General features: G+C 37.9%; 1 protein-coding gene across 1 annotated transcript in view; it reads right to left on the bottom strand.

Annotated features, from left to right (window-relative positions):
• Positions 1 to 4,982: 4,982 nt before the first annotated feature.
• Positions 4,983 to 15,887, bottom strand: part of ASCC3 (activating signal cointegrator 1 complex subunit 3) — a 508,554-nt gene continuing 497,649 nt past the window's right edge. The window contains exons 38-42 of the mRNA XM_054023229.1: positions 13,993 to 14,144; positions 12,537 to 12,699; positions 8,225 to 8,434; positions 6,195 to 6,370; positions 4,983 to 6,099 (exon numbers count right to left, since the gene is read on the bottom strand). Of these exons, the coding sequence (XP_053879204.1) occupies positions 5,952 to 6,099; positions 6,195 to 6,370; positions 8,225 to 8,434; positions 12,537 to 12,699; positions 13,993 to 14,144 (849 nt within the window). The 3' untranslated portion in view covers positions 4,983 to 5,951. The remainder of the gene's footprint in view (positions 6,100 to 6,194; positions 6,371 to 8,224; positions 8,435 to 12,536; positions 12,700 to 13,992; positions 14,145 to 15,887) is intronic.

Here is a 15,887-nt window from a genome sequence, read left to right as displayed (position 1 = left end):
GATGGAAGCTAGTTTGCCTTCTTTCTAAATTGCATTTAAACAACTATTTTAAAATAATGACACTTGGCAGTACCCTGAGATTTCCTGTTTAATAAAGAATTTCTAATGTCTCTCTTTGCTTCTATCCATGTGGAGTCTTGGCTCTATGTTGTCTACATTGGATGGGATGTCATTTGTAGGAACCTCTGACCTTCCAACCTAATTCCCATCCTTGGTGTCATTTGCACATGCTCTTAATCCTCATCTTCTATCCCAAGACATCCAAGCTTTGTTTTAGACAAACTCTCCTCCCCCATCATTTTATAAAAATGGATGCAATTATAATTGACATTTCCTTCCCTTTGTCTGTGTCCGTCACTTTTCTTCTTAGTGGGAATGATCCTTTTATCCCTTATCTACTCTGGCTGCACAGCTTGTAGATTATTACTATTACTGCAGCTCTTCAGGGTATTCTCAGAGTCCCCCTTTCCTCTTTAGCTTGTCAATTATTTTATTAAAATGAAATAGTTTTTAAACTACTTGTCCAATTTTCTTACACTTACATTAAGTGCGATAGGTGAGGTGCAATACCAATATGGATGAATGGGTAAGTTCTCTTTAGGTCAGTTAGGTAGCCAGGTTGGATGCAGGATTGTCATGCCAAGTTCTTCCTCCTTGCAGCCTGCTTTCAGATTCTCCCCCGCCCAAGATTTTCCAAAGCTGGAGACAAATTGTGTTTGCTTACACTACCCTGGATGCTTTGCCTGAGTCCAGTGACCCACTGGGCATCCTTGAACAGTGTCTGCACTGGTTTTGCCATATCATGGAAAACAATTAGTGAGGTAAAGATTTGTTTTATTTTTCTGTAATGTGGCGGTCACCAGTATGATGAATGTGTCTGACTAGCAGTGACCATACCAGGAAGGGAAAGAGTAACTGTGGGGAACTTAAGTGGGAGTTCAGCTAAAGTAACAGTAGGGAAGAAACTGGGGAAAGGAGATGTTTGAGCCTGTTGCAGCAAGCGGACCTCTTCCCAAAGCAGTAGCTTCCCATAAGTGAATTCAGCCAGCAGTCTTGCCATGGTAGAGACTGAGCACTAACTACCAGTGTAGCAGAGCTTGTCCACTAAAGCCATCCCACACTTGTGGCAACTGGTTGGGTAAAGTGTCTTTGAAATTTCTCTGGGCAGGGGAGGCCTGTAAGGGTATGAGAATGCAGAATTCAGCCACACATCCAGCAGGAAGAGATTTACCTGGATACATTCTCCTCTTTGTGAGGCTGTAATAGGATCCTCAGTGGGCTGCAAGACCTAGCTCCACTCAGTCATGAAGCAGTTATAGGGGAGCCCGGAATGGCCCACTCCACCAGCTCTGACCCAGGGCCCTAGGAAGGTCGGCAACACTTGACTTCTAGGGAGGACCCTCTGAGTTACCCTCCTTGGGTCACTTTTTCCCATTGCTTTCCGGTCCAAGATAAGGAAAAAGGAAACCCAAACCATCAGACCCAGCTGGGCTTAGCATACAGTCCTGGTACTTCAAGAAGGTCTCTCTAGCCCCTTTTGGCATGGGCCTTCAGGGTAGGTCTCTACTCTTCCCCAGCCTCCAGAGCTGGGTTGCTCCCTTTTAAATCCTGTCTCCAGTTGGAGCATGCTCTGCAGGGCTAGAGGGGCAGGGCTAGCTGGGCTGAGTACTGTCCTTTAACCTCTTCCATCTCAATGTGGGGTTTGTGTACCCCATCACACAGGTCCTTCAGACAGTAGAGAAACCTGGAATTGTAGAAAGATGAATTTCAGGGAAGGAAGACCCTAAGCACTTGATGCACATCTAGGGACCTCAAGTCTGGCCTTGGGATTGGGACAGAAGTTGTGGAACAAGATCTCCTGATTAAGATGGAAGGGTAGAGACCATCTCTGTGAGAAAACTCAGGTACATTCAGAACTATTTTATGGAAAATGAGGTACAGGGGATAGCAAATCAGGGAGGCAAGCTCCTCAGTTTTCTTGGCTGAGGTGGTGGCCCTGAAAAGATGACAATCAATGCAGGAAAAGACTGGAACAGCAAAGGTCATCTCAAAGCAGACTGCATTTATCACCAGGCACAGGCTCCAAGTTGGAACAAGAGATTTAATAAAGAAGCTAAGATACGAGAATGCCTTAAGGAAACTGGTTAAGAAGAGATGGGACCTCCATCTCTGTGGGACCTCTGAGGACACTCAGGGTATGTCTACACCGCAAAGAAAAACCCACGGCTGGACTGTGCCAGCTAACTTAGGTTCACAGGGCCTGAGCTATTTCATTGTTGTGTAGACTTCTGGGCTCGGGCTGGAGCTGAGCTCTGGGACCCTCCCACCCCACTGGGTCCTACAGCCCCAGTCCAAACCTGGAAGTCTACACAGCAATGAAACAGCTGTGCAGCCCGAGCCCAAGTTGGCTGTCACAGGCCAGCTGTGGGGTTTTCTTTGCTGTGGAGACATACCCTCTGAAGCAGAGTTGGTTCAGAGCTTCTACTATCCCTACACAGGCCTGGTTACAATGGTGCCACACAAGGCTACAACAGAGGAAGATGGGAAGGTCAGACCCACATGGTGGTAATTTTGGTGACTGTTCCCTGGATTTTTCTAGGAGGAAATTCTCTTTGTTCTATTCCGTCCTATGTCATTCTGTGACTGGAAGAAAGACGGCACTTCAACAGAGAACAATTGGGAAGCCTGCCTATAAATTGGAACAAGAAACTGGGCATTAAAATCTTGCATTTGGATTGGTGATCGCCTGCCTGACAACTCACCCATTCATCCACGGTAGTGGCAGCCACATCACAGAACAGCATAGGTAATTTGTACCTGTTTTCTGTTCCTTTTTGTCTGATTTTCACATTCTTGTTAAAACAAGTCACGGCTGCTCTCACTTTTCACTCTTAGATATCATTGGATTGAATATACTGATTGTTCCTTCTGAGCAGCTATTTTAAATATTGCATAATTTCCCCTAGTAGATTTTTTAGATAAAAGCGGATTCCAATCAATTTGCTTCAGTTCATATTGCATTACTTCAGACTCTTGTCCTTACAAATCCAATATTTTTGCAATGAACTCTCAAGAGTGTTTCAAATATAGTATTTAGAGACAGTCTGAACTATCCATAAACAATTAACAGAGTAGAGAATCACAACTAAAGGATGAAACTGAAATCCAAATTGTACAACTGATTTCCAGCATGAAAAACTCCAATCAGTTCAGACAGAAGATTGAAGATCTTATGAAAAAGACGTATAACATAGATGCAGAACACACTTTTGTGACATGCAGTTTACAAAGTTGGCAAGAGCCAAGATCATCACCATGGTATATTATGTGATTATGGCAGAGCTGTACTTCTTCTAATTAACTAGAACTGTTGACGGAAAATGTTGTTTGCTGTAATCCAAGGATTTCCTTTAAGAACTGTGTCTCAGTTCCTCAGAAAGTCACGTGCAGAGTAATGTGGTTTTCACAGAAATACGTTTTTTCTAAAGTATCTGGGTGAATGAGTGAAGCTTTGCCTAAGTATTTTATTTTCCCAAAATTATACAGGATGTAGTCTTACCTTAAAGATGCTAATAAACTCCTCATTGCGTTACTGGATTTCCTGTCATAATGATGTCACCATCACTCTGATTGAGGTCTTATGCAATAAAGTTGCATTGGATTAGTGAAACATATAATTACATTTCATTTAACATTATACCTAAAAATACTCAAATATAAACGGAAATAGTCATGCTTTCTTAAACAATTTAAATTTACCGTTTAGTTGTAAACTGAATATAGGAGTGGCTCATTTATCTGAAGATCTTTGAATCACTGGATAAGAATCTTTCCCCCTCCCCCCCGTTCCCTTAAATTTTAGAGGATGCCATTTGGATTTTCAAGAACAGCTGGTCTTCTCTTTACTGCACTGCAGGCACAGTCTCATGCCTAAAGCACAGCCCGCATCATTTTCTTCAGGCAGCAGCTCTTCACTGCATTGCATTCACTGCATTTTGGGCACATGAAGTACAATGAAGGTGACAGCAAAACCACAGGGGATACCACTTACTTTTAGCTAAAAGTGAGGACTGTCATTTTCAAACCTGAGTGCCTAAAGTTAGGCTCCCCCATCCATATTCAGGCACCTAAATAGAAGTGGTGTGATGTTTTAAAGGCGTTGACTCCAAGGGCGGGGTAGCTCAATATCTTTGAAAATCAGGCTACTTCTAATAAATATGGGATTTAGAAGCCTAACTTTAGGGATACAGGTTTGAAAATTTTGGCCACGAGGTATAGTTAAATGTATTGTGCTGTAACACATAGGAAACATTAGAAAAAGAAGAGGCACTACGGCTCCCAAATATTTATAAAACAGTGCGGCAAAGTTGATGAGTGAAACAGCAAAACTCTTCATTCAAGGTGACAAGCAAAACCAAAAGAGAAGCAAGGAAGGATTATATATCAGTTATACTGCAGCACCCTCCAATGTGTGAGGTGTAATACAAACACATAGGACAGTCTCTGGTCCAAAGAGCTTACAATCTAAATACAAGACAAAATACCATTCACACAATGTCTAAGCAAAACATCAAAGGTAGGTATATCGTGCGAGTGTTCAGACATTCACGTGTACGTTTTTAAAGGTATAGAATTTTTGTAACAAAGGGTAATATTGCCTTTTGTGTGTTGGCTAGGCTTTCCTGAGCCACTCTCAATCTTAACACTTTTTAACAAGGTATTTTGTTTACAAACCTATATGAGATTCTATTTGCCTTTTGGGGTATTGTGTCCATAATTTATTTTTGTGAGCTGCAGTGACTGCTTTACATTAGATTGGCAAAATAAAGTAACTAATGAGCAGCTCAGTGACTCATTCTTCATTCAGAAAAACATTAACATTCATGAAATTGGTATATTAATGGGAAAAGAGAAATGTATATCTATAAGCACTGTATCTGTATGTTTGTTCATTTTTAAATCAATAGCTTGATTATTTGGCATGATTTCACAACCAGATTTATTAAATGTAAAATAAGCATAAGTATTTGAGAATATTCATCACCTTCAAAACATAGGGTATGCTTAAGAGCTGAGTTTTATCACTATATATCCCAGGAATCAGCAACCTTCGGAACGCGGCCCATCAGGGTAATCTGCTGGCGGGCAGTGAGACATTTTGTTTATGTTGACTATCCGCGGTGGCCGTGGTTTGCCGTTTCCGGACAATGGGAGCTGCAGGAAGCGGCAGCCAGCACGTCCCTGCAGCCCGCACCGCTTCCTGCAGCGCCCATTGGCCAGGAACGGTGAACCGCAGCCACTGAGAGCTGCGAGAGTCCATGCCTGCGGATGGCCAACATAAACAAAATGTCTCGCTGCTCGCCAGCGGATTACCCTGATAAGCCACCTGCCGAAGGTTGCCGACCCCTGAAATATCCTATACATCTTACATTGAAAAGTCTAGTGGAGCAAATTTCTTACAGATATGTCCTTTTATACACTATTATATATCAGCAATGCTTTCTCTCAGGTCTTAGCTCAAGTTTTGAATTCTCCTCATAAATTAAGAAAAAAAGACCATTTAAACAATACCAATAGAGTGGCTACACATTAATCATTTTCAAATGAAGACTATAGCACTAAATGTATACAAATTAAAATAGCTATTATTTTCTTATTTTGATCTGCCAACATAAAATTATGGCATTTACATTAATAATACAACAAATCCATTTTACACTTCAAGAATTGTACAAAGATGAAACAATAAAAGGCAACACTTTGTAAAAGGCTAAGGCCACTGTGGCTAACTCTGTGTAACTAGAATCAATACAGCAGTCACTTTCAATTTCCTAGGTGTCTTGAGGTTAGAAGTTGATTCGACTAAGGCAAACATAATTTCTCTCTTGTCCAGAGTGACTGAACATCCAGGTTTCAAGACCACTTCCTTCAAACGGATTGTTCAGGTAACGTTACTTCAGAGCCAAGTGACTCACAGCTTCAGAGACCTCAGTGCTGATCTGTGCTGAGATGCTGGGTGGTTTGATATTCAGATAAATGTCATACTGTTGGTCCATGCCAAGGTAACTGTCACTCATAAGATACAATGTGTAGATATACCTAAAACAGAATAGCAGCAGCATCAGTTTCTTTTTCAAAGAAGTCAACATTTAATTTTAAACATTTGGATAATTTTAAGTCAAAGCTCATCTTACTTTCCAGGAGTTTCCGGAGTATAAAAAGCAACCGAGACAGCATTTCGATATCTGACATATCCAACTCTTTTCAGGGCAATGAGTTCTTTTTTATCCACTTCCCCCAATATCAAAAACCACCCTTCATCTTTGGCTTTGGGGAATCGAGGAGCAACTGCTTTACTGTCTTGCCTTCCCTGTTAGGCAGAAAATACAAGTTAATGCAACTGGGAATCTCCCACCCAAACCATCATTTGTCTTTGTATGGTAACCACACCATAAAAGACAAGATGATAAATTTGTACAGAAAACTAGAACTGAACTAGAACTAGAACACTTATCAGTTTTCTAGACAAAGCCTTTTGAAAAAAATGTGAGCTACAGGAACATGCACAACAGAAAACAAAATATTATTCCAAACATTGTTGCATAGGTTTCTCTTAATTTTCTAAGCAAATCAAATTATGAATGAAAAATCTGCTCCTTTTGATAATTTAATCTAAAACACAGTGAACGCTATTTTCTCAAGAATGGCTAATTGTATTCCTAGCATCTTTAAATAATATTAAGCAACATTGTTATAGATTAATATAAAGACAATGACAGTAGTTGAAGTCTTTATTTTAGGTTGATGTAGCAAAATGGAAGATTATTTCAGTGATTCTTTAAGATTGACTTTATTGCTGAAAGTTGAATGTACTAATAATGATGCACACTCAATCAGCATTCATTTAGTGTATTGTAGATGGAAAGGTTTTACTGAAGATCCACAGGAAAAAAGAAAAGCACTAACAGAGCAACAAAACTTCATACAGAGACTGATCATGCTGCCACTGCAGTCAGGGCTATTGTTTGGAAAAGAAAGGTATTTTTCGGATGTCATTCTTGCATGAATAAAAGTTAACTTCTAATACTATTATAAATCCAACCCTGATGTTAAAATATATGCCTCTGTTATTCTTGTTTTACACTTAAGGTTACAAGAACAAGGTTGTTTTCCTAAAGGAGAAATCAAGAACTATTTTGCTCATACACTATGAACAATAAATTTGCTGATAATTTTAATTTACAACTGCATTGTTTCCCCCCAAAATGAATTAGCAAAAGAAAACTAGAGTGAAATCCTGGCCGCATTTAAGTCAATGGGAGTTTTGCCATCAACTTTAATGGGGCTAGAATTTCACCCCTGGTGTACAACTATTTGGCATTTACTTAAGAAATTCCTTGAGAGTCTGAAGGTTCAGGCTCTCCTAGATGTTGAACTTACTGATGGTACATGGATGAATGCAGATATTCTACAACTGCAAAGTGAATCATGATGAAAGGGCTACTGCACCACTTAATCTTCTGCTGTGCTTTTGGGTATAAGATTTAAAGCCAAAAGAAAATGGCTTGTATTTTCAAAAGTGATGAATGATTTTGGTACCTCAATTTGTGTGTGTCAAACTTCAGATTAGTTAAAAGGACATGATTTTCAAAGAGTGCAGAACACTTGAGTAAATGTAGAGTAAGAGTAAGAAGGAAGGGGCAAAGCCTAATGAAGTTTAATGACATCATTGTATGTTTGTTATGGATAGCGGAAGATCACAAGGAGAATCCAAAGTAGGGACTAAAATGGAAAGCAAGTTAAATTTTTATTAAGCACATTACAGAAAAATAGTGTAGTACTTAGCAGAGGATCATAATGCTTTAAAAATAAAACTAAATACAGTTATTATGACCCTAGGAAATCAAGTTAATCTAAATGTCAGAAAAATATAGAATATATTGATTCATTTAGGATTTTCAACCAATTAGTGAGGCAAAAACAAACAAATGAAATATTCCACATATTTGAGCCATTATCCTACAGTACTGGAAAAATTACTAGCCTCACTACTAACATTTCCTGTCTTTGAGCTAGGCTGCCAAAGAAACTACCACAGAACTAATGATTTATGTGATAGCGTTAATAGTCCAACAGAAACTTACTGTATACTACACTTCTAATAACTCAATGCCTGAATATCAGAATCTGGTGCATTACAGAATGAAAATTATGAATACCCTACCTTGTAATGCCTCATCTGGACTCTCTGCAAATTTATCTGGAGGACATATTCTTGATCAGCATGTAACTTGATCCACTTTTTGTCATCCCGCATATCTGTTGCCAAAGTAGGGATAGGCAGTTCATTCTGCTCCTGAGATGAGTCATCCCGCCATCCTTTGATGCTCAAACTAACATCTATAACTGGCAAATGGGACAAGAAGTTCCAAGCCTGTGGAATAACAGATCATGCACAAAATGACAAAGTTCAGTTTCAGCTACAACACAAACCTCTAAAATGCATTCTGCTGTCATAACCGTAAAAATGACATGATGTATTCTACACATTCATGTACATTTTGAACTTATTATTATGTTATTAACAAGTCTGATGTATTTTAAATGATATAACTAAAGCTCATTCCAGAAAATGCTTTTTTCCTCAAGTGTACTATACATGCTTCACCAAGATTATGGTATTTCTGAACAAAAGGAAAAATCCTTACTACTCCTGATTAAAGTATTTTTTTCTATAAGCCACTAAAAACTAGTATAATTAAGGTCTGAATTAAACTTCCTCAACATAATCCAAAACGAGTGAACCAGTGCAGTGCTAATTAGTGACGGGCAAACCTCAGAGAGTTCAGAGGATCAGTTCAAATAATTATTCAAAAGTTCAAATGCTTATTCAAAGTGAGCCATACTTAAGGTTTTCTTGCATCCATCCCCATGAAGTTTCCTTGTCCTTACAGTCCTCCTAAAGACACTCAAGTCTTCCTCTTTTCACTTCATGAATCTGCAACAGTCTCTCAGTTTTCTCTCCCCCAGCATCTCACTACTTTGAACTGGTACTCGGGACATGCAAACTGTGTGGGTGAACGAAGTGCTCCTTCAGCCCCACATGTGATGGCTTTCTGCTTTATTTTTTATTTGTAGAAACATTTTAGACCTACTAAGCTAGATCCTCAGCTGGGGTAAATCAGCATAGCTCCATTGTCTTCAGTGAAGTTATGCTGACATTTACTAACTGAGCATCCTACCATTCAATTACACATGAAGTCTCATTTACATGTTAAAACTACTGTGTCCAAGGACCTCATTACAATATGGCTACAAAAGAATCCAAATAATTCCGTAGAAACCTTGTTTTAACTGTGTTACTGCCTGGAACTTTGCAGAGCTGTATTATGGTTCAAGAACATACGTTGATCCTGCATATATTGTGTGACCTGACCATGTTTTTGATTGTGTCAGAGGCTACTGTATGGTAATCTAGTTCCACAGTATGGTAGGTTTTTACTGTGCAGATAGGAGCATATTGTAACAAAGTAGCACTGAGTGAAAAACTGAACTAACTACAATGTAGATTTAGTACAATCAATCTCCAGGCCTAAAGACCGATTTTGCTTTCTGAAGTTATGACCTGTGGTATGGTTTTGAAAATTCTATGTTCTAGACAAGAGTAGCTCCTAGATCATTGAGATGACAACTGTAGCATGCCATCTGTTTCAGTCATGTGATGTGGAGAGATTCAAATAATACTCTTCATTAAATAATGCTCAAGAAAAATATCAAGTGGTGGTTGCTAAAAAGGGGGGACAGAGCCATAAAAAATAAATTCCAGAGTGAAGGTTGCTAATACTAGGTTGTGGAGCAGATACTTTTGATATGAATTGAGAAATCACTTGCTTTTCTATATCTCTCATATGGTGTTAATATGGCAACTCTTCCTTTTTGTTGGGTGGAGTATCATTTTTCATTAGAAAAAAATATTTTTGGCATTAGCTAACATTCAGACCTATTCTGTACAGCTTATAGGTCCCATTTTCAAAAGTGTCTAAGTGAAACGTAAGTCCCATTTTCAAAAGAGATTTAGGCACTTAGGACTTTCAATGAGACTCAGTATCCTAAGTGCGTAAAGCACTTTTCAAAATGCAACTTAGGCTCCTAAGTCACTCATATGCTTTTGAAAATTTTACTGTCTTTTGCTATGCAAAATTACACACACTTTTACACATATATTATATATACATATGAAGAATGTGTATATTTGTGTGTGTATATATACACACATGTACAATACCTGCACCCACTAACACATGCACCTACCCCATATAGGATAGTGATAACCATATACAAATTGTACTGTAATTTTTCATGAACCTTTGATGTGATCATTGGTACAACATTGATTACCAATAATCCTTATCTCCAGGATTTATTCTAGCATTTCAAATCCAGATTCGAGGGCTGCCATTTAAAAATTATCAATCTTTTTCTTTTCCCGAGATGAAGAGTTTTCTTCCTCTTCCTTCCCCCGAAAATTTCACTCGTCTAAAGCTCTGGCTGGTCACTATTTGGGTCTGCATTAATGGCAGGTTTAAGTGCTATTATGAACTCACAATCCATCCTGGCCGAAGCAAGAGCTTTGTACCACTGGAAAGGGAATATTCTAGGCTTCCCCATGGGACACTTATCACTTACTTTGGATGGTTCCAAGATATCAGACTTTAAATTGGTCATATTTTATGTCCAGAAAGCGATTTTTTTGGTCTTTTTAAGAAGTGTTGTATATTTAATATTTTTTCATTTCCTTTGACCCCTGTGCATAAGACACTTGACTTTACAGATGGAGTGCCAAAAATAATCCCAATAGAATTAAGAAACCCCAAAAATCTCTAAACCATTTCAGAAATAGTTGTTCTGAAAGATGTGTTGTATGTACAGAATACATAATGATACGATAGAAAGGTTTTATCAGCCAATATTTGAGATGGGCTGCATGATTTGTTCACACGTCTGTCAGACATGAGTTATGTGGCCACCCCAAACTCATGTGACTGAAACTTTTCCTTTACACTGTAACACATCATATATCCCCTCTCTATATGTATCTATATTTACATCTCCTTCCCCACACACTCGGTATGTACACATCACATACACACAAGCTATTTTTGAAGAAACTGCTAAGACATTTCAATACCAGCCAAACATATTTATCTGAGGATTAATCTTCATCTATTGAATCAGACGAGAACACTGCCATGCATACAATTATTTAATTAGCAGCCAAATCCTCTGCCAGTCAGCAGCCGTTCCAGGCATACTGATGGGGCAGTAGATGCAAATCTCACAGTAGTACTGCTTTTTCTCATTACTACTGCAATTAGCACTTAAATTGATGCTTTAAACATACTAATTTCTGGAATAATTCAGGATTTGTATGTTACCTGGGATCGCCTCACTGCAGAGACGACACCAGATTGCTACGCAAATTGAAGCACTTTTGAGCCAAATAACCATCATCATATCAGACAGAGCCAATTTGCATTTGCTTTTAAAGATAACAGAATGGCAATTTATGCAAATAAATTAAGTAAGTTTACTTCTGAGTTCTCCCTGAACTAATTATAACAATGTTCTAATTTTTCATCACATCTGAAACTTGGACTGCAATCAATGTGTATTATGTTAGAAATCTGTTGTTGTTAAAAGAGGCCTTGTTTGGATTTAAATAACTTTCCTTTATTCAAAATTTTGATGGTAATTTAGTTAGAAATGCAGATGTCTGTTATGAACATTTAAATACTTTCCTTTTTGTTTGCATGCCAGTGTTAGATTTAACAGAATCTGAACAGTCAAGTTCAATATTTCACTTTCAATTATGAAGATTTTTTAAAAAAATCCACAACAGACATTTTTGATGTTTTCTTCCTTTATGTGAGTATTTGCAAACAATACACTCATGTGATGAATACTATAGTATACTGCTATGCTTTAGACTGGAAACAGCATAAAGCAATGGTATCTTAAATACTTTGAGACTATAGTTTTTTTCTCTGAGAAGAGGGGAAAACTCATATGCTTTTCCTCTTCCAAACAGAAACTGAACATTGGATCTTCTACCAACTATATTCCAAAAAGAATTCTGTTTGAAAGAATATTTCAGGAACCAGCTACAATTATATTTGTAATGCATGTATTCTTACTGCATAGCTGACTACAAAACAGGTCGATAACTATCAGCAGATTGAATGTTCTAGGGAAATACCTCAACAGGCTAATGAGCAGCATTAACATCAGCTATGAACCATATTGGTGTTGCTGGATAACAGGGAAGGGGGCAAAATAACTAGAAAAGAAGCAAGAAACCCTTGTAAAATTAGGCCTTTCTTTAAATTAGAGTAACAATGTGTTGCAGTTTATACGTATTTTCTGCAGAAAATAATGTGATATTTGCTGAAAGGATATTAAAAGACTCTTTCTCCCATCTACTTTTCCTTCCCAATCACATTTACGATGAACTCTGAAATCACTATAGAAAGCATTACCTGTGTAATGTGTACAGTTTGCAAGTCACAGTCTACAATGGAAGCAAAAATGTTTTCTTTTCCTTCAGAGACAGCGATCAATTCAGGAAGACACTCAATAGGTCCTTGATAACCTCCACGGTAACCTCCACACAAGCCCTTCCTTTTTTCTTGGTTCCACTTCCTGATAAAGACAACAGAACATATTTCCAGTGCAGAGTTAACAAATTATTATACAGAGAGAGATTTGCAAAGGGTGGTAAGAAGAAGGAAAGAAAGAAAAAGAAGATAGAAATTACATAGAAGTGCTTGACCCCCTTTGCTCAGATTATTGTCTTGAAAGTTTGCATGATGAGAATGAAACATCTTTCTTGTTAATCAATTATAAATACTAGAATCTGAACGTTTGATTAAGACTGTTGGAACTGCCGCTGGACATAGTATTGAAAAATGGCATCAATTGTGACACTAATTGTGTGGTAGCCCAGGGTCAAAGATCATTAAACAGTTACCATTCTTCTTTAAAACCAGTTTTAAAAACTGAAAAGAGATATTCACCATTCGATAAAATCTTTAACGTTAATAATTTTCAGTTTACAATTTACACTTTATATATAGGAAATCCCCAATCTGAGTAAAACAGGAGCAGCAGTCTTATCAGTATGATAAGCAGCCTCAATTGATACAGAAGACTCAAATTCTCATTCTTATAGTTATTTAGAAATGATTTTCTACAAAAGATATTCTTTGGAGATGCTGAATATTTGTTTTCTGTATTTTGATATTAAGACTCAACACTGACCTCTAATACTAAATACCAGTAATTTCTTTTTGCATTGTGTTAATTATTACATTACCTGTGCAGTACATCAGTTTGATGTACAGTACTGCATGGACAAAGTTGAGATAGGCATACTCAAGTTGAGTATGGGTATACTTTTACGGTGGACCAAAGTAAAGATGCAATATATAAACAGAGTTAGATTTGGTGGATTTGGAAATCCTTCCAAAAATTCATCCTTTGTTTCACTGTCTTAAATCACACTCCTTTAAAATACAATCCAGGGTTGCCTGAAATATTTAAGTTTCAGAGTAACAGCCGTGTTAGTCTGTATCCGCAAAAAGAAGAACAGGAGTACTTGTGGCACCTTAGAGACTAACAAATTTATTAGAGCATAATTATGCATCCGAAGAAGTGGGCTGTAGTCCATGAAAGCTTATGCTCTAATAAATTTGTTAGTCTCTAAGGTGCCACAAGTACTCCTGTTCTTCTTTTTGTGAAATATTTAATGAACTCTACAGAGGTGGGTGAACTTAGAAATAATTAAAACAAACAAACAAGTTGTTGGGAGAGAAATAGCAAGCGTGGGATGGACTTAGATTCTGCTATATTATTAACATTCCAGGACACAATGACAATCAATATGAGAAAATGAAGAGTTGGAAAGAACTATAAACATTTTGAATAATTACATACCTAAAAAGGTGAAGATGGTGTTGTTCTACATTGGGCAAAGTAAGCAGGGAAGAGTCATGTTTCCATCGGCCTTGGATAACCATCTGCACCAGATTGGTTATATTCAGAGCAGTCACTAACCAACCCTGGTTTGCTGCAACATCCAGCATTGCCTAAACAAACAAGACATTAAATACAGGAATACAGTTGCAACTACTTCTTCTTTTGTGTTCCAGAGACAAACTAACAACATTTCTTTAATGTTAAATGCACAGGGACTTACTGCACATAAAATGGGAGTTTGACTGTGAGTCTAACTCACCTCCTATTGAAGTCAATGGAAGTCTTTCTATTGACCTTAATGCGAGTTGGATTAGGCCCTAAATCATCACTAAAACGTATCCCAAAATGTAACAGCAGTGGTCCATTTTCAAGTTTGCCTTTAAAAACAAGTAACTGGTTTGGGGCACTACAGCAGCCTAGAATGTGACTTAGAGTACAGTCCAAGCATTGTCTGTAAGGTACACATCTAAGAGCTTGTTTTAAAGGGATGAAAAGTTACAGCTAAATTCAATATTGTTTTTGAAGGTTTCTGTATAAGAAAGTTTGTATACTTGCAGAATTATTGAAAACACTAATTATTGAATTATTCTAATTCAAATAAATAAAATAAATATTAAAAGTTTGTCCCCAAAATGAATATTTAATGATAGTTCGTCGCATTAGCTACTAGTAGTAGTTCCATTTCATGGATGACGAAACTGAAGGCCAGAGGTAAAATGACTTGCTAAGGCGAACAGAGCAAGTCAGTGTCAGAACTGGGATTTAAACTCAGAAGGTTCCTGACTCCTAACCACCTTTTCATTCAGACAACCTTGCCTCTCAATACTATAAATGGGCCATTACTAATTTTCAGGCCCATTTCTAATTTTTATTTAGTTGATTTTTAAATAGAAACTGGAAATCAAAATAGAATGTATGCGTAAGTAGCATGACTGAGGACCAATTCTGCAAAGATGGGTACTTGTCTTAACTTTATGCACAGTGAGCAGTCCCCTCACTTCAATGAAACTGCTCACAACCAGGAGCGGCGCCAGGGTTTTTGCCACCATAGGCAGCAGTGCTCCTCCTCTGAGTATTCGGCGGTGGGGGTCCTTCCACTCCATGTCTTCGGGGCACTTCGGTGGCGGGTCCCGGAGCGAGTGAAGGACCCGCCGCCGAATTTCTGCCGAAGACCTGGAGTGGAAGGACCCCCCGCCGCCGAATTTCCGCTGAGGGTGGCAAAATGCTGCCCCCCAAATCCTGCTGCCCTAGGTGACTGCCTAGGGTCACCTAGTGGAAGCGCCGGCCCTGCTCACAACACGTAAATTAAGTGTATGTGTAAGTCTTTGTAACGGTGTGCTTAAGTTTTTTCTTGTTGAACCAAAAGAGAATGCGAGAGCTTTTCAAAAGAACACATAGTCAAAATAGGAATGTTTAGTTTCAGTATAACACTTTTAAAGTGAATACAAATATTTAAATATATAATACAGTTTTCACACTGTGCACAGTACATTACAACAATTATTAGAATATACTGGGACCAATTTTCAGTTGGTAATGGATTCTGCTAAAATACATTTATTGGTTTGCAAACTGCAGAAACACTTAGAACAACAATAAAATCAGATTCTTTGTGCTAACTTCATGTAAAGATGTATTTTCAAAAGCAATAATTAGTTAGGTAAGAAATTTGAAATTTCATTAAAATTTTGGAAAATTGTTAAAAAAAAGAGCAGGAATGTTCAGTAATCATTTCAGTTTGGAATGTTTGGGAGTACTGGACAGTTTCCATACATTTTTTAAATTTATGTTCTTAATTTTGATACTAGAATCCTGCAGGCTCCTTTTAAAGAACATGCTTAAGATGTATTTGT

The sequence above is a fragment of the Malaclemys terrapin genome, chromosome 3, assembly GCF_027887155.1.
Source record: "Malaclemys terrapin pileata isolate rMalTer1 chromosome 3, rMalTer1.hap1, whole genome shotgun sequence".
NCBI lineage: Eukaryota > Metazoa > Chordata > Testudines > Emydidae > Malaclemys > Malaclemys terrapin.
This window is presented reverse-complemented; position numbering and strand designations above follow the sequence as displayed.